The sequence below is a fragment of the Galeopterus variegatus genome, unplaced genomic scaffold, assembly GCF_000696425.1.
Source record: "Galeopterus variegatus unplaced genomic scaffold, G_variegatus-3.0.2 Scaffold256, whole genome shotgun sequence".
Classification (NCBI taxonomy): Eukaryota; Metazoa; Chordata; class Mammalia; order Dermoptera; family Cynocephalidae; genus Galeopterus; species Galeopterus variegatus.
Window position 1 is genome coordinate 98991 of NW_007726367.1, and position 19725 is coordinate 118715.

The following is a 19725-nucleotide window of genomic DNA, read 5'->3' on the forward strand; positions in this document are numbered from 1 at the left end:
AGACAAACTGGAAGTAGGACATGCACAGGGGGTGAGAAAGAGCAGGAAAGGGGACTGCAGGAGCTGCCCATGGAGACTTGTTTACAGGGTACAGAGGGATGAGGCCACAGCCAGTCGTGACCTCGGGCTTGGGGAGCCCCTGGGAGGGCAAAGGTGCCCATGTGGGCATGGACTAAAAAGAGGAGCTGGCTGGAAGGTGAATGGGAAGAGAAGGGAGGAAACCCAGGTGGGACTGACTCAGGTCACGAACTGGCAGCCGCTGGCCAGACACACAGCATGTGTTTTATGCGGCTCACATGGTATTTTGAAACACTGTAACATTAGCCAACAACATTTAAGATTCTGGAGATTTTACATAAAAACCTGGATTTCCAACTTCTAAGGAAGTCTGAAAGCCTGAAACCCATATTCCTACTGCCCCACACACCCACCCCTGGGGCAGGGAGAATGCGGGTTTCCTTGCTCCCGCGCTTGCTTCAACGTTGACTTTGAAGAGACAATTCCAATCACTGCACTGACAGTGCCTTGGGGCTCCTCTGACTCCCACTGCAGCCTTCTGGGACAGGGCTACAGCCAACACATAGGGTGCCTGCATGCAAAATGCGCTCCTCCAGGAGCGCAAATTGCAAAGAAGCACCCTTCTCTGAAGTGCGTGGGCTCAGGAACTGAGTGCAGTCTGGTTTCATCCCCCATTTACCCCATAAGTGCTGTCTCTGTACAGTGTACAACCTGCCCGACTGTCCGAGGAAACCCTGTCCCAAGTGGCCACAACTCCCCCCAACCCCTGAAGGTCCTCCTTCCACCTACACTGCCTCAGGAGAGGGTACTCACAGATTCCATGGTAGATGCCTGGCTCTGGTGTGGTGACTTCAGGGACAGGGGAAGTGGGTGGCAGCTCTAGCTCCGGGACCTGCATACCGGTTGGAGGAGAAGCAGAGGGAAAGGAGGTGTTTCTAGCGATACCCACACAGCTGGCTGTTTTTCCAGATACCGCTGCCCAACCCATGCCCAGGCAAATCCCTGTGTCTTTTCTTGCATTTTTGTGCTTTTGTGGGAAGCTCTGTGACAGGTGACATGGGCAGGTCCAGAAACCAGTGGGTGCCTGAGTCCTTGCCAGCAGCTCTTACTGGCAGGAGAAGAGCCTGTTACTAACAGCTACAGTGTTTAGAGTTTTTTGAACAGGGAAGAACCCAAGAAATGTTTACCTAGTGAGCTGGAGGAAGGAAGGGAGACAGGAAGGAGGAAGGGAGGGAGGAGGGAAGGAAGGAGGAAGGGAGGGAGGAAGAACTGGAACCATAGAGAGTGGTTCCCAACCTTGGCTGTTCACTGAATCAGAATCTCGGGGCGGGAGTGGGGGGATCTGCATTTTTAAAGCTCTCCAGGCAATTCCCACTGTTAGGCAGGATGAAGCAGCCCTGGTCCACACACAGTGGGCTGCATGTCCCACTTCTTGGGTCTCTTGTGTCAACCCTGCATGTGATTTTCCTGCCTTCACAACTTCACAGATGAGAAAGCTGCGATGCAGAAGGAAGCGAGCTGCTTGTCTTCAAGGAGATGGGCTGGGATCCCTCCCTGACCCTCACAGGGCTGGGTCCAGCTGGTGTCCCTCACAAGGACCTTCAGCATCTGGAAAATGCTGGGCAAATAAAAGACCTTACGGTCAACTCCCAACTGGAGACTCATGGGTCAAGAACAGACCAAAGTGTGTTTTGTGGCCCACAGAAGGTTTGAAAACATTTGAAGAATTTCCAACATTTTAAAATTGACGGATTTTACATAAAAATCCAGAGTTCTGGCTTCTTTTGAAAAAATCAGAACCAGCAACCAGGGACTAGCAATTTTTGTCTGAGCAAAGTGGCAGCTGCTTTCCTTAGAAGCATGGAGGGGCACACACACTCCAGCAGACTGGGCTCCCCACTCCCCGCCTGTCGCCCCAACGCTGTGCAGTCCCCAGTGAACACTGCGGGGTCTACACGCCATGTTGCCTCCCTGCCTTGGCCATGACCTTCCCGAGGCCCAGCCTTTTCTCCTATGGCTTGTTCCCATCCCTCTGCCCCTCTCTCTTTAACCATCTCCTCTTTCTCCTTATGTCCTCAGGAACATTCCTGGAGACCCTGGGGGTCTCTTCACCATGGTTATTGGTCCTTGACTTGGATTTCCTTTGCCATGAGAGTCATCTTTCATTTTTCAAAAATTTGTTTCTCAATTTAAAGAATAAACTTTGGAGTCCTGCATTCAAGTTCTGGCCTTGTTACTCTTTCATGATGCGTCCTTGGGCGAGTCACTTTGCCTGTGTGAGCCTCAGTTTCTTAAATGGGAGTATTAATAGCCTCTGCTCAAAGTGTCGTCATGAGGGTTAAACATAGTGACACTCAGCACCATGCATGGATCACGCTCAAGAAACCATCGCTATGATCACCATTATTTTAATTGTAAGTCTGCCTATTAAAAGCATTTCTAAATCTTCCATCAAAAACAACAGTGAGTGATCAAAACGCAACCCAAAGCAAAAATCCCCCTGAAACTGCCACCCTCTAAATCACAAAGATGACACAGAGCTGATCTCTCCTGGCTTTGATTAAAATTTGAATACTTTCTTCACTTCGGTTAAAAAAAATAAAAATAAAAAATAGCTAGAGAATGAAATATGACACACTGGACAAAAAATGAAGTAGGAAAGTGGGAAATGTCAAAACAGCAGCGCAGCAGCTTAAAGCATATCTGTCTTAATCCTTCCTGTGCCACTTGGAGTTACGAGAAGAAATCTATGGAGGGTACACTCCAGCCCCAGCTCCAGTCCTACCCGGTCATTGGTCCAGTAGCTGGCCTGGGTGAAGGGTCGCTCGTCCCCGTCGCCATCGGCTGTGCTGGGCCTCCTCAGCGTCTCCTCGTACTGCAGGCTACACGGGCTGTCCACGTCAATGTCGAAGGTCTCATCAGAACAGAATATGGCCTCGAGAATATCGTCATCAGTCGTGAATAGGATCGTGTCTCCAAAATGCTCAGGGGCTGAATGGGTTACCGGGAAGACAGAAGGGTCAACTCACCCCAATCCCAGAGATTCATAGACCAAGAACCTAAACCCATCAACCTTTGTGCTCTGCATTCCCAAACCACAAGCAGCTGTGGATTTGGGTAAGTGAGCCTCATTCTTTACATATTTGCCGGTGGGATTCACATACGGGCATAGATCTGATTAAGGGACCTATCTAATGAGAATCACTGTGCTCTGTCACCAAACAAGTAACATTTCTTTAGTGTGGGTGAAGCACTGTAGCGGATGCTGTTGGTCCCACACCCACCCCCCTAATCCCTGCTGATCTTTTTTATGGGGTTCTTTGCCTAGAATGGTATGGGAGTTACACCCCCAACCTGGGGTTCCCGATTCCAATGACTGGCTGGTCCATGGGGCTCCAAAGCCCTGCTCCTTTGCCTTAAGGCAGGACAGACCCTTCAATTTATGCTCCAGAGCTCCCCTGGGATCAGACTGAGGCTGAGCTCTACCTGAAACCATATCCTTGCACTCCTGGCTGCCCCAGGTTTCTCCTGAAAGCACTCCCTCCAAAGAATCCCGTTTCTCAGACTTAGGTTCTGGGGAACTGACTAAGGCAGGTACTTAGTGGAGTTGAAACGCGCTTAGCTCTAGCACACCTGTGCTGCAAGGGGTGAGAAGTGGACCAAGTCTATCTGTCCTTGGCTAGCCAGTGAGTTTGTTTTGTTCTGCAGACCCTCGGCAAGAAATAGATTACAGACATACTGTACCTCCCGTCAGGGTTCCCGAGGCCTTGGCGATTTCTCCGTCAAAGATGCACTGTGTGTCCAGCAGCATCGTGATGTCCTTCACGCCGCGGAAGGAATGTATCCGAGATTTATTGTAATTCCAAATTCTGATCAGGGCGACTTGGCAAGAGTGCTTGAAGTCAATGGAGATGGAGTGGGACTTGCCTGGCGTGAAGGGGGCCAGCCAGACGTGCATGTCGTCCTGGGTCCTGTTCACCCCATCAATGAGGTTGGTGACCACGCGGGGGTCTTTCCCATAGGCAGGTAAAATATTGATGTCAGGGGGGTCTGCTTTAATGCTTGAAATTTGCACTGGCTCTCCCTTGGAACTGAATATTTCTATTCCATTAAGGCCTACATAGTGCCTGTCCCCCCATGTAGACTTGATGTTAATGACCAGGTGCTGTCCATATGGCAAGACGGGGATTTTAAAGTCGCTCCCGTCGTCTGTCTCTGCAGAGCAGCTGTCCTGCCCTTCCCACGGCTCTGGCTTCTCCTCCCTCCAGGATGGTGGCGGGTTGCTGTGCCGGCTACTCTTTTGCTGCTGCAGGAACTCGTCCAGGATGTCACCCTGGAACTCTGTGTTGGAGATGCGTCCCCTCTGGGAGCGGTCAAAGGCACTGAGGGAGTTCCATGACTCATGCAGTGTGTGCTCCTGCTCACTGTGCCACCTCGAAAGCGGTGGCATCCTGGTGGCCCAGATGTCTTCTGGAAGAAAGGACACAGGATGAGACCCTTAGAGACAGTCCCACCCAGTGGCTCTCAGCTGAGCAGGGTCACCCTCCAGGAGGGTGTTCTAGAAACTGCTGGGGTTGCTCTCAGCTGTCTCTCCCTGGGAGGCCCTATTGGCTCTTGACGGATGGGGCCAGGGATGCTGACATCCTGTACTGCATGGGACAGTCCTGGCACACAGAGCACGGTCTCCTGTCTTACCCAAATTTTTACTGTCCTACTGAACATTCAGGTTGGTAAAAAATGATTTATGATCACCCAAGTCTAGAACCTGGATGTTTTACAAAAAACAAAGAATTTTTAATAGATGTCGAATTTTCTAAGAACGCAACTACCATGCAAATCAAAAGAAGACTATGTAGTTGTGTTAGAAACTTTACCAGAAGCCCTTCTCTGATTCAGAAATTCACACGATGGGGGCAATGCTGCTGCCTGAGCTCTAAACCAGGAACATGGGGGGCACCGCTTGAGGCTGTCACAGTCATGTGACTCTAGAGTGGTTCTCTAAGACTGTTTAATGGCAGGTGGAAGGCTCATAGAAGAATGTTAAATGAAAAAAAGCCAGATATGCAATTTTAGATGTAGCAATATCCTGGTATGGGCAACATGCACCAGTGTGTTAATAGTGATTGTTTCTGGGTGGTAAACAGGAAGGACTTTTATTTTCTTCTTTGTAACTTTATCTTCAAAGTTCCCTATATGTATTAATTTTATTTTAATCAAGGAAAAAAATGCTCTTAAGAAAAGAAAGCCAGCCAGTTGTATTACAAGGTAAGGAATTTATTCTGCACATGCCAAAGCCTGTGTCCCAAGCACATCAAGATCGCGGGCCCAGCCCTCAGAAGGATGGCTCTGCAGGCTCTGCTCTCCTCCTTGTAGACTATAAAAGCCGAGTGTGGGCATAAGCAGTGGCTGCCCTCACAGCCATGCCAGGCTAACTGCCAGGTAAAGTGTCACTCTGGGAAAACAGCAGCGATGACCCTGACATTCTATTTGTCCTCCCTTTGTATGCACTGGGCTCTGCCCTGTATTTTCTGCCTGTCTCCCAGGGGCTCGGCTCCATCAATTAACTCCCTCTCCAGAATCTTCAATCACTCCTTCCCACTGGCACCTTCCCCTCTCTCTGCCTGCAGATGCACATAAATCTCTCCCACCCAGAAGAGAAGGAAGAGAAAGGCAGTGGTCTGCTCCTGTGGCTCCCTGTGACCATGGTCCAATTTTCTCCCTCTTGCCCTCAGATGCTCTGCCTCCCATCCCTGCTGGCCTCTCTTAGCCCCTGCTACCTCTTAGAAGTGTTACTGTTTTGCCCACTCAAACTCCCCTTCCCCTTCTCTTGGGAACAGTGTGCTGATTTTCCTTTGGGGATCCCCCCACATTCAGGCCACCTGCATTGGGTGAATGCTGATGGCGTCCTTCGAGCTGGGCTCAAAGGGGGACTATTTAAACTGGTGGTACTAAGCTGGTGGGATATAGGTACGGAGCTGCCAGGGGCCATTTTACTACACTGTGGAAAGCACCTGCCTGAGAATGAAGCCAACACGGGGAACATGAGCCAAGAGACAGAGTCCTGATGACATCATTTGAGCTCCTGGATCCAGCTGTGCCTGAAGTCAACCCCCTGGTGGCTTTCTGTGTTTTGCATTCATAAGAATCCTACAGTTCCCACGACCCTCCACTGAAACGGCTTTCTCCAAGTGAGCAATGACTCCCAATCTGTTCTCGGTCCTCACTGTGTGCCTGACACCCCAGGCCAACCTCTGCCATTTAGTGTTCCCTCTTGCACTGGCTTAGGAGACACTATACCTCCATGGTTCCCTGCCTACCCTTCTGACAGAAACTCTCTTTCCACCTCACCAGTGCCACCCTCCCACACCCAGCGTCTGGGAGTGTCCCGAGGCCCAGGCCTTGGCTGCATCCGGTTCTCTCCTGACACTGCCATCCTCCTCTGCCCTCATCTAGCACCTGGCCCCCATGCAGATCTTTCTTAACTTTATATGTCAAGTTCTGGCTTCTCTCTCCTGGGCACCGTCTTCCAATTCCAGCAACTTTTTGGAAGGTCCAGACATGTCCACTCCGTCACTTCAAACTCCATGTGCCTAAAATGGAGTTTGTCATCGACCCCTCTAATTGGCATTGTCTCTCATATGCTGAGAATAAAGACAACCTAACTGTCACCATGCCCACAGGACCCTGAGTGTGGCCCCTGCTGCCTTCTGTAACCTCACCTCCCACTTCCTCCCCACGATTACTCGGCCCCAGCCACACTGGCCCTTGTGTTCCATGGACACACCAAGTCCCTTCAGGCCTCAGGGCCTCTGCCCTTGCTGTGCCCTCTACCAGGAATGCTCTTCCTCTAGGTGCCCACTCAGCTGGCTTTTCTTGTCACCCACCTCTTTGGAGAGGCCTTTTCTGCCACCTCATTTTTGCTCCCTGCCATGTCCCAGTGCCTAGCACGACACCTGGTGCATGGAAGTCCTCAATAGATGTTTGCCAGTAAAGGGAGGGGCTCCTCACACCCCCATTCTGTGCCCCCTGGGATGAGGCCTGGAGGCCGAGGGACTCCCCCTTCACCTGTCAGTCCTCCTGCACCTGTCCTCTGGCCTCTCCTCCTTTTCACTTGCCATTAAAAAAGATCCCAGAAGTTCTTCCATCTTCTTCTCCCAGGTGCAAGCCTTAACATCTGGCAGAGGAACTTCCCATGCGGAGTGTCATGACTTCAGTTTATGTGATTTGATTTCCATGGACTGAAATGAATGGCCTGCGTTCATTTGCAAGTGGACTGAGGAGACAGCACCAAGTGTCACGTGTCAGGGACTCAGCCCCTGTTTCTCTGCCTGGCTGCACAAACAAGCCAGGGACTCTTCTTTCATTCCACCCTGATTTCTAACCTGTTCTCCCTGAGTTGTACATTCTGGCTTTAAAAAGCCAGGAACTGCAGACTTTCTCCCAAACCTCTCTGATGTGAGAGTGGGCTGGGAGCCCATGTCTCTCCATCTGCAGGAAAACACACTACTTGCTCCCCCTTGGGAATCAGGGAGCTGCTGGGATCCGTGCTTTGTCCTGTCATGGCCAATGCTCCTATCCACAGTCTGAATGGACAGCGGAAAGCTGCTGCTTCAATCTGCAGTCAACGCAGTCTGGGAGAGACCACTGATCTGAGATGACAGGATCAAAGATTCCACAACACTGCTGGGTTGAGACTAAAATGAACTATGAAGCTCTGAACTTAAGTTTAAAAAAATTAACTGTACCATCATAACGTATGTGTTAATTCCTATTAAAAACAGGAAATTAAAAATTACGTAGAGAGATATAACCAGCCATGTTTATTCTAGTGAACTCCCCTTTGGCCACTGCTTATTGGACAAAGATTGGAATCCTAATCAGCTTCTCCCCTGAGACTTTGGAATTGGTTGCTGGAGCTAGAGCCAGGACACAGTCACTCTAGGGCTGTGAGGCCATTTCCTGCCCTGTGAATACAGCAAAGGAAGCTGATCTCATGAGGAGAGTTAGGGAAAGTAGACCCCCAGAGAAGCAGAGGCAGTGCCAGCAGCCCTGGAGAGACAGGGAGAAGCTTCCTTGGTTCCCATCAGCTTTCTGGTTCTTTGCTCCAGTCTCCTGTGGTGAGTGGCTACATGTCCTGCCAATGGGGTCAAGGTGCTCTCTGAGCATTCTCCAAATAACACCGCTCTATCCCCATTTACTGCTCAAACTGGGCTGATGTGATTTCATTCGTCTATAGCCAACTGACTCCTGATGAAGCCCCATCTGAAATGCAGATGTTGTTTAATGAGAAGTTCTGTTGGACAGAAGGATTCCCAGGCTCTGTCTATGGTGACTGCACAGTTCCAACCCGAGACAAACTCGGGCAGTCATTCCCTCTACAAGCAATGCTGGAGAGCCTGGCCTGCACCTTTTCCGAAGGGCATGGCTGTGGGATTTGGCTCTAGGTAACGGATAATTTAAAATTTCTAAGCAACCTTCCATTTTAGCATGAGCACCTTAATAAGTATTAAATCTTAAGGGCTCAGTTCCTAATGTATCATTGAGCCAAGCACTGAAATACCTGGAAAGAAATTAAAGTGAGACAAAGTCTTCCAAACTTGGGCAAGTCAGAACAATGCTTGTCACCTGGGAACTCCCAGTGGCTCTGTGTGTCTGTTTACCAGGGAGCTCGGAATTGCCTGGTTCTCCTGGGATGGGCAGCTGATGACAGCTATGGTAATGCAGCACTGTAGGGTAGTGGTTCGAAACATGGATGTTGGAGCGGGCATACCTGGGTTCAAATCCTACTCTACCCCTTACTGGCTGCATGACCCCAGGAAAGTTACTTACACCTTGCATTTTCTATAGCTGTAAAGTGAGGCTTAGAGGTCATTTAGGTAATGTGCCTGGCTTACTGCAGAGTTAGCCATCACAGCACCTTCTTACTGGCCTCCCTCCCACACTGCAGGGTACCTGCTGTGAGCCAGGCACCTGCCCTAGAAGAGCTTCTGGATTCTGCCCTTCCAAGCTGCTCTCCTCCCTGACACCCGGGCTCAGTGCTAAGTCTTGGGAGGGGTGAGCAGCATAAGTGTGTTCACCTGGGGAAGGAAGCAAAGGGCGCAGCTCTGTAAGGAAGGCACTCAGAGTCCGAGGCACTTGCTCTGTGTTGTAAGTGACACATCAGTGGTCTGCCTACTGGACACTCACTAAGAGTAGATGACGATTTGATTCATTAAAAATTACAAGCATCACCTTCGCATACAGATACATCACCAAGAGGCAGAATCGCAGGGCTGGGGGGAGGGGGCTGCTGCTGCTGCTGCTGATGAGTGACAGCAGCAGCTGACATCTGTTGGGTGCACCGATGTGCCAGGACCCGTGCTACATGCTGCACATGTATGATTCCACTTGATCCTCCCAGCACCCCTATGAGTATTATTAGTGTCATTTTACAGATGAGGAGACTCAGGGGGCTTTCAGAATCTGCCCAAGGTGTGGGTTGGAGGTGATGGAGTCAGGATACACGCCCAGGCAGTCTGACTCCAGGGCATGTGCTCTCATGCGGTGAGGGGTGGGATTAAATTCAGAGGATCTAGAGGTGAGCCTGGCCTGGTAGGTCTGAGTGCTCTGTGGCTGGTAAAGGTGGTGCAAGCTAGTGCAGAAATAACAGCCACCACTCACTGAGAACTCACCACATGCCAGACTGTTACTTTTATTATTATTTTTTTTAAAGATGACCGGTAAGGGGATCTTAACCCTTGACTTGGTGTTGTCAGCATCACGCTCACCCAGTGAGCCAACTGGCCATCCCTATATGGGATCCGAACCCGTGGCCTTGGTGTTATCAGCCCCACACTCTCCCGAGTGAGCCATGGGCCAGCCCAGACTGTTACATTTTGAAGCCATCGTCTCATTCATTCCTTGCAACACTGAGAAGGAAGGGCGGTGTCATTCCCATTTCACAGATGAAGATGCTGAGGCCCAGAGAGGGGAGTGCCTGGCTCCGATCTGTATGCAGTAGAGTTTGGACTCAAATGGGTTGACGCTTAGCTGCTATGCTGCACTCTGTCCCAGGAGCTGAATCTGCGCACAAATACTTAGAATCCCAGCCCTTGACACGCCCTCCTTTCAGAATTGGGAATGTCCTTAGAGATCATCTACTACAAACTGCACAAAGCTCTCCCGGTGAGTCCCGCCAACAGACATACCTTCTTTTTTGGATACACAGAGTGGTTTAAAAATAATCTCAATAGGTTGCCAATGTTAAAAAGTAGGAATATTCCATACTTTCGGCTTCTCTTGAAAAAAGGGAAGGGGCTGTCTGGCACGTTAGACTCACCTTCCTGAATGCCGACAAGAAGACTGAGGGAGCAGCAGCTCCCCATTCGAAGGGCTTGTGCTCTCTGCTTTGCCACAGTCCTCACCACTCCCTATCATCTTCTGACACTCAGGCAAGTGTCAACTGCTACTCATCACCATGCCCGTGTTATTTTTCTTTCTTTTTTTACACAAACTGGTTCAAGGGTAATTGTGTTATAACAGTACCATTAAGGATAAAGCAAAGTAACTAGATACCAATGTCTCTATCAAAAGTGAGAGAAGAAAGTCTAGATTGGAAAAGCCATGTATTGTGACAAAAATGGGCAAAGGGACATATCTTGGTGGCAATGACAAATACATCTATGAGTTTAACATGTGAAGTGTGTCTTGCCCATTTTACTCATATGTCACCTCTCTAGCCCCTGAGACAGTGAATTTGTGACCCCTGGATAAGAACACCCCCCTGGCTTTGTGAATAAGGAAATTGAGGTTCAGGGAGCTAAATGGAATCATGGCACAGGGATGATGGTCCCCGAGTCAGCCTTGCTTCTTAGAGCTTACCTCTGCTGGCTGGCTGGTCGTCACCATGACTACTGCTGACAGCATCCTTTCTCGTGCCCCTCCTCCCACTAGCAGGGTGCTCCCTGTTGGGGGGCCAGTTAAAGATGTTTAAGTCGTCACTGTAGTCTTTGGGGGTTACCCTCTGGGGTCTGTCACTGGTGATGACATTCCAGCTGGCCACTCGCCCTTGCTCATGCCAGGAGCCTTTCTCCCCGGCCTCAGTCTCTCCAGGCCCCTCAGCGATGACATCATCTGATGGGAGCCCACCTTTCCAGTCCAGTGGCTTCTCAGGACTCAGCCAGAGGGGTTTCGGCTTCCCACCTCCTGGCCTCCTGCCTTGCCTCGTGGGAGGAAGTTGTAACCAGGATGGGGTTTTCCCTGGTGGCTCAGAGATTTTTCTGCCTGTGAGGTTTTCCAGTTGTTGGATCAGAGAGGGCTCCTCATCACAAGGAGGGCATTTCACAGGTGGGGAGGCGGGAGGAGTACCGGGCATGTCACCCATCGAGACAGGGGCTGCCAACAATCTTAAATCTTCCTCTAACTTGGACAAACTGTCTTTCATGCAATTATCAGGATCCGTCCTCTCACCAAGTAGGTTTCCCTGTGAAGAAACCTTCATGTCCACTAATGCTTCAGCTGGCTGCGAGCGGTTGACACTGGGATCCTCATCCACACCCGCGCCAGCCATCCTGTGGCCATCTCCACTTTCTTCCGAGTGAGCATTCACAACACTCTCTATTCTTTCATTTTTCTTGATCTTCAGGTCTACTGGGATGCTCTGCTCAGCCAGGGCCTCTCCACCGCCTTTGTCTAACTTGCCATCAAAGATGAGGGTTTCGTTGACATAAAGCTTCACATTCTTGGCACCAATATCAAGATCCTGAAAACACAAAATTCAGCAAAATGAAGATGGGTGGCATCAGACTGATGTATCAAATTTTGGACGTAGAAGATACCAAAAGAGAGAAATGTGAAATGCCAGAAATGTGAGGTTTATAAAACTACAGCACTGGAGACATTAAATAAGGCTCGGTCTCATTTCTGTCACATACTCTGTAAATCAAAGGACATTCACAAAGGGACAGCCTCGATTGCTGCCTTTATCGTCATACCCTCCTGTTGGGACATTTGTAATAGCCCAGTAATTGGTCTCCTTGCTTCCTGTCTCTTGCTACTTCAACCTCAGATTCACATTACCACCAGAGTTAATTTTCTACAAGAACAAATCTGCCCTTTGTGAAATCCTCCATGTTTCTTCTTTGCCTATAGCAGCGTTCTTTAAAGTTCGGTTCCTGGGCCATCTGCATCAGAAAAGCTTAGTGTGCACATACAATGCAGACTCCCTGGGCTCCTTGGTGTCATATTCTGGGTGCCCTGGAAATGAAGCCTAAGACGAGGACTTGGGTGCAAGTAGCTTACTTGGCAGATGATACCCAGATGGAGTGGGGGAGTAATAGAGGGCAGGAGAGAACCCCAGTATTTTTTGAGCTGGTCACTGCTTTGGGCAACTGGGGCTCCATTCCGCTGGGAACCCACAGCATGCACCTCAGAAATGTCCCTCCAAAGACTGGGAGGTTGGGCATTTTCCACTTGTCTTGAAGCTTGCCCCAAGGGCACTGACACCCCCACGCACACGTGTACAAGCTGAGCTTGCTCCTGTAGCAGAAAGCCTGGCCAGCAGCCGAGGCAGAACTGTCAGCACGCTGGGGACCGTCCCACCTTGGCTGAAGCTGTGGTCAGAGGTGAGCCACGGGGATGCGGTTTGGGCACCAGGGCCCCTGGCTCGATGATGGTCTCTAGAGAATATCTGCACTTCTAACAAGTACTCCTTCCTACAAGTAGGTGGAGAATCCAGGCTGATGGATAAATTCCCACCCCTCCGCATGACAGACAGTCGCCTTCACAGAAGGGTCCTGGTCTAGCTTTCCTGTTTCCTTCTTTCCCCAACACGTGTGCCCCTAGATCATGCAGGTATTCAGCACTTCTGTGTTCATGCTTAAAATAAAAGCACACCTTTTCCTGCTTCTGTCTTACTTGTCCCATCCCCTTTACAGCAAAAGTCTCATTTTTTACAGCTTTATCGAGGATTATAATACACACCTCATACAATAAAATGTACAGATTTAAAGTGTATGACTTGATAAGTTTCAGTACGTGTATACACCCATGAAACCATCTCCACACTTGAGATATTGAACATGCCCATCACCCCCGAGGTTCCCTGCACCCCTTTGTAATCCCTCCTGCCCCTCCGTCCCTGGCCCCAGGCAACCACATATCTGCTTTCCATCACTATACACTGTTTGCTTTTCTAGAACTTTTACATAGAAGGAATCATGCGGTATGTACTGTTTTTTGCCTGGCTTCTTTCACTCAGCATAATCACTTGGAGAGTCATCCATGTGTGTGAATCTATAGTTTTCTTCCTTTTCATTGCCAAGGAATAATCCCTCGTGGGGGTGCCCTGCGACTTGCCCGTCACCCTTGGAGACACTCAGAGTTGCTGTCAATGCTTTCCTTCCTCACATTACCTCCTGACTCCCTCCAAAGGGCTCCTGCCTCCATTTCAGCATGGAACCCAACTTGCCAGGGGCACCAGTGACTGGGGTGATGGACTGTCCTGTCTGGGACGATTCCGATTTATACCTATTGTCCTGGTGTAATCACTAACAGAGCCCTCTTTTCATTCTCAAAAGTGGCCTGGTTCAGACAGTAAGTCACAGGGTCCTCAGGCAGTGAAGCTGCTCTGTAGCACCTGCATGCAGCCACTCCCCTCCTTGATGGATTTCCTCTGCACTCACCTGGTTTCCTCCACCTGGCTGGCTCCTTGCTCTTCAGCTGGGCCTCAAACCCTGGGCTGCTCCAGGGTTCAATCCTGGGCCTCCTGATGTTTCTGCGCTCACTCACTAGGTGGTCTCGCCCAGGCCAGAGGCTCTAAATACCACCTTTATGTTGATGGCTCCGGATTATTTTAATCTTCAGCAATCTCTCCACCAATCCCGAGTGACCGCTTGACCTCTCCTCCTAGATATCTAACAGGTATCTGAACCTTAACATGCCCCAAACAGAATTCTTAACTCATTTGCCCCAAACCCAGTCTTCTCCCATTTTAAAAATGGTTCCCCTATTCAACCAGTTGCCAAAAACCTAGGCGTCCCCAAGTTTCCTCTCACTCTCTTACACACAGATCTAACCTGTCAGCGAGTCCTCAGCTTTGTCTCCAAAAGACACCCTGAATCTGACCTCTTCTCCCCAAATGCACTGCTGCATCCTGAGCCCAGGCCACCACCATCTCTGCTGGAGACACCACTGTCACCTCCTACTGGTCTCTCTGTTTCCCTCCAGACTGTCATCTCCCGCCTCACATGCAGCAGCCAGAGTCCTTTTTTAACAACTGAAATCAGATCATGGCAGTCTCCTGCCTAAAACCTCCCAATGACTTCCTACTACACTGACAATAAATCCCGACTCCCTTCAGGGGCCCCGAGGCCCGTGTGACCCTGCCGTGTCCACCTGTCTGACCTCACCCCTGGCACGGCCCCCTCGCTCACTCTGCTCCTGGGTGCCGCAAGCACTTTCCCGCCTCCAGAACTGTGCACTCGCCTGGGATGTTCTGCCACCAATACCTGCGGCCCTGATCCTTCTAGTCTTCAGAGACCCTCCCTCGCCACATACTCGAAAGCAGCACCTGCCCCACCCAGTCCCCTTTCTATCCGTTTGCCCTGTTTTATTGCCTTTGAAATGGTCTTGTTTTTCAGCTTTATAAAGTATTTATTGTCTCTCCAACTCAAAGTGAAGCTGCCAGACAGCAGAGGCCCTGCCAATCTTGTCCAAGGGCCTGGTGCATAGTAGGCCCTCAACGATGACTTTGGAATGAATGAATGAATGAACACAGTACTTCTCTCCCAGGGCAGCACTGCTCCCTAACAGTGTTCTAAGAACAAACCTGAGCAGCAGAATGGCGGCCTGTGGGTTTCACCCCAGGTCATTTTCCATCTTGCTTTGTCTTCTGATCTGCTCTTGGATATGAGATCTGAGACCCCAGAGGTGCCCCACCTATACTTACTATCCCCCCTTAACCTTCCTGAAAGCTAGATGAGTAAGCTCTAACTAAATTTCTGGATGGCTGAATTAAGGAGGTTTCCGTCGCAATCCAGCACCAGAACTGCCCAGTCTGCGCTTCACCAAAGGAACTGCGTTTCAATCATCCAATTGCAGGACGGCAGGCTACTATTTGCCGACTGTCAGGAAAGTCGATTCTCGAAGAACTCTTTTACATGTTTATATGGATGTGCTCCCTGCTCAGTGAAGGCACAGAGCAAGTGCATGCTGTGAATCAATCAGGAAAGAGCTATTCGAGAAGGACAGCACGGGCAGCTTTCAATGACTAGTTCCACAAAATTACCGCCATGGAAACATCTGGTGAGACACAAACACTCTCATTTAAAGAGGCGGTGGGGAGGCCTACCAGTCCAGCATGGTCATGAGGTGGGCCTCATTGCTGTCCTAAGGGGACATCTGCCTTCCAAAATGTGTTCACCTATCTCCCATTAACAGCCTAGAGCCCCTCCGTCCTCTGGCTGTCTGCTGCCTGGCTTGCTCCAAGAAGTCTGCCTGAGAGGTGACTGCGAGAAAGAGGCATGCCGAGGCAGGAGTGCAAACTCCAGTGCCCACAGGGGTCTGGCAGGTGGGAGAGAGGAGTGGGCTGGGGCGGAAACCACACGCAGTGGGGTGGGGGTGGGAGTGTGAGGAAGGGGGGCTCATACCCTGCCTGATGATGCTTAGATCTGACATGTTTCCAGCATTCTGCAGGGCAAACAAGCCCTGTCTACAGGCAGATTTGGCCCAAGGATCACCAGGATGGGATACCTGGTAGGGAACAAGAATTAGTAACTTCTCTGGGTATTTTAAGCTTAAAAAATAAAAAGCAGTATGGTCCCTTGTAGTCCTCGGAGCAACTCTGCAAGGGAGAAACTGAGGTGCACGCCTTCCCTGAGGTCACACAGCTGGTGTGTGGAGAGCGGCTCTGGCTGGCATGCCTGAGGTCTTACCTGCCACCTCCCTAGACCCCAAGAAGGCCTCAGGCTTGGCCCGTGCTGGCCTGGACACTGGCAGAATCACCTGGACCAGGCAGAACTCTGAGCCTCCACTTTTATTTTTTAAATAAGTCCCCGTGGACCAGCTGTCTCCTACCCCCAACCTGGCCCCTCTTCCACTTGGTCGTGTGTGCATATGTATATGGGTGGATGCTCACAACCTTCCAGGCTTTTCTCTATGAATTTACATGCATATTGAGGTAAGCGTCATTACACCTCAAGGGGTGTGCTGCTTAGAAGCTGTATAAGATCCACATCTGTACGTGGAGAAAACAGGGTGGAGGATTTTGCAGTCCCAGATCCTTCAGTGTCCCTTCAGTAAAGCTCTGATAAAGGACGTCTTTAGTAATGATCAGTTCAGTTGGTTAGAGTGTGGTGCTGATAACACCAAGGTCCAGGGTTCCATCCCTCTACCAGCCAGCTTCCAAAAGAAAAAAAAAAAAAAGGAGTGGATCCAGGGAAAAAACCCTCTTGCTTCTATAGAACCAGCTAATTCCTCCTTCCAGAAACCAGCTGGCTTTAACTCCCAGCTCTTCCCTCCATTGCCCAGCTCTCAGGAAGTCCAGGGTGAGACTCCATCTTCCCGACGAACTTAACCTTTAGAACCATTTGTGTGTGCCTTTCTTGTTTCCTTGGAATATTTTTTTCCTCTTTTAACTATAGGTATTGTCATACCTTCTGTCAATGCTGCCTCAATCCCTTTCACAATGGATTCTCAAAAGGACACTGAAACTCCATGGTGGGCGTGTGGCGGATGGGAGGACCCCCCAGCCCACACTCTGCCTCTATCCTCCTTTATAGTTGACGAGACTATAACCGGGCTGAGACTGTAACACATCTTTAATCCAACAATATTAATATTATTTCAATCTAAGTAATTCAATTAGCTCAGCAAGGCCACTTTCCTCCCTGGCCCTGGTGCAGATGACACGTCTCTTCCAATGAACTCACAGACTGCTCAGCAAAGATTAACGGCGGTGCAGCTCCACCACAACCACCTAAGCAGTGCATGGGCTTCGGCACTCTCAAATCACTTTTCCCAGAGAAGAACTCCTGACTTCAGCGCAGCCGACATGACCTGAAGGAAAACACTTGGAGCAAAGCATTGGCCAGGCCTAAATGCAAAATGCTGGGTGGGTCCATGAGAGCAAATTGTTCCTCAGCCTGGACATGCACTGGAGTTGTACCAGATGTGACCTGGCTGGACTTCACTCATGCACAGCCCTGGGGCCCACAGTGAAGGTCCCACATGCTGGCAGTTCTGTCACTGGCTGGGACACACAGTGCCCCCACCACACAGAGAGAACATGAGCTGCTCTCCTTCCCTGTTCTCTCTGCCCAGAAATGCTGGCTCCACAACAGGAGGAAGCTGGGGGACCTGGGGTGATTGAAAGGGGGTTTGCCTCCTAGACTCACTGCTTCTACCCCAGCCATAGGTTTATCGTGGCATGGGGGGATTTGGGGAGTGAGCTGCTGCTGCCCAGAGAGCCAACCCCCAGGCTTCAGGACCTGGCTCAACTTCCTGGTCCACTCCTCCAGGAAGCCTTGGGCCCTCCCTGTCTCCCCTCCTCCCCATTTCTCCCTCCTCTCCAACTCCAGTTGAGTCAAGCATCTCCCTCTGGGCTCTCAGAGGTGGGTTTGCAACCTGTCCCCCTGTACCTACTACAAGATGTCCAAGGACAGGGAATGGGCCTATCCCTACCCATCTTGAGGCCTAGCTCTGGGGACTAAACTTGCCCCTTCCCTTGAGTGCCTAAACTTGAGAAGTTAAAGAGTTCTGGTTTCACTGGGGAGGATTCCTCAATGGCTTTTTACATGTCCTTTGGAAGGAAGACCAATGAAAACCATTCTTTGTGAATGTGAAAACTTAATTTCCTTGAGGGGGCAGAAGAAGACGGTGGGACACTGTGCCATTTACAAGCACCTACTACGTACCAGGCTCTCGGCAGACCACTCTGTGTCCCACTGAACATCACGGACTCAGAGGACGGTGAACACGGATGGGACCTGACAGACTAGATCAAAAACTGGTGGCCCTGTGGCTGTACCCATGCTAGTTTGATCCAGAGAGCATTTAAAAATCTCAGAATTAGTTGATGATAATATTTAAAAATTGGGAACTTTCACATAACAATGTGCATTTCTGGCCTCTCTTGAAAATCTCAGTCATCTGGCAACACTGGGCCAATGCTAATGTGCTGAGGAATGGCTGCCCTCCAGGTGGTGACCATGGTCTCTGTTGAAAGGCAGAACATGTAGTGGACACCAGACTGCCTAGCAGTCATGTGATCACCAGGAAGTCTCACTGCTTTTCTGTGCCTGTTTCCCCAGCTGCACAGTGGAGCTGGGAACTTCAGTGCCCACCTCACAGGTTTGCCGTGGGTAATAACTGAGCTGATAGATGTAATGTGCTTTGAACACTGTCTGCTATGTACTATGTGCTCAAGAAACACGAGCTTGCAGCATGTCTGTTCCCAGTCTACCAGTTGTATGCACCTGTCAAGGCTGGCTGCTTGGGGTTAGCATGGCCCGGAGACACCCTGCCCCTGAAAGTTCTGCTATGTACTATGTGCTCAAGAAACACGAGCTTGCAGCATGTCTGTTCCCAGTCTACCACCCAGTTGTATGCACCTGTCAAGGCTGGCTGCTTGGGGTTAGCATGGCCCGGAGACACCCTGCCCCTGAAAGGCCTGGTGCAGCAATCCCCTGTTCCTGGCGCAAGTTAGCGGCAGGCATAGGAGAAATGCCATCCACTCTGGGTGGGACCTACAACTACTCTTGCTACCAACGATCAAGACTCCACTAGGTCTGGGCTATTCTTGCCATTTTATTCAATCCATTACCATGTGGGGGTCCATCAGGGTCCTGGCCTGTGCAGGAGGCAAAGGAAGGAAGCAAGGCTCCTCTCCTTGAGGAGTTCAGGACTAGCTGTAGATTAAGGGGTCACAAACTTGAATGCTTGCAGTACATAGCCATGGGGGTCTGTGAGCTGCAGAATGCACGCCCACCAGTCCAGAGGAGCAGGGGCTCCTCAGCTGCAGCCAGTAGATGCCATAGAGAGAATGTTGCCAGCTCATTAAAAGCCAATTTCCAAATGATGTCAAATGACTCATAAGCTGTAAAACACTGAGGGCCAAATGGAATACATCTGCAAGGTGAATTTGGCCAGGGGGCACTGGTTTGTGATATCTGAGGCTCAGGACACTAAAGAACACCCTCGGTAAAGTATGCACTTGGTGCCTGGAAGTTTGTGGCTGGAAACCACCAGAATGGGCTTAGAGCAGGCTAGAGGTGAGGGAGGATTGTGTGTAAGGAGAGGCTTAAACAGAATCTTGATGTTTCGAAAGGCAGAGTTTGTAACAGAAGGGCTGGGCATTCCAGGCCCTGAGAATGGCAGGCGCTAGGGCACAGAGCAGAGAAGAGTTTTATGGGGGCCAGAGGGAGATAAAATCTGCGTAAGGATGGAAGAACCAGAGAGCCAGATTCTGGTTCTGGGACTGGAGGAGGCGCCTCCACCAATGCAAATGCATCCAGGGTCCAGGAAAGTACTGCAGATGAGAGAGGTGACATGGTATGAGGACAACTGTGTCACTGTGTCAGGGAGAAAAGCAGGAGTAGTGGGGACTGTGGTACTGTGACTCAGTTCCACCAAAGCTTCGAGGTGTGAGCTGGTATCGCCAGATCTTCCACTTTCTCAAGAAAAGTCAAAAATCCATATTTTCATGCAAAACCTCCCAATTTTTAAATGTTG

The 19725-nt window shown here is 50.3% G+C and overlaps 1 protein-coding gene across 1 annotated transcript in view; it reads right to left on the reverse strand.

Annotated features, from left to right (window-relative positions):
• KIAA0556 (KIAA0556 ortholog) overlaps positions 1-19725 on the reverse strand; it is a 171901-nt gene that overhangs the window by 20783 nt on the left and 131393 nt on the right. The window contains exons 15-18 of the mRNA XM_008566623.1: positions 10879-11758; positions 3763-4488; positions 2804-3009; positions 832-910 (exon numbers count right to left, since the gene is read on the reverse strand). Coding sequence (XP_008564845.1) covers positions 832-910; positions 2804-3009; positions 3763-4488; positions 10879-11758 — 1891 coding nt within the window. The remainder of the gene's footprint in view (positions 1-831; positions 911-2803; positions 3010-3762; positions 4489-10878; positions 11759-19725) is intronic.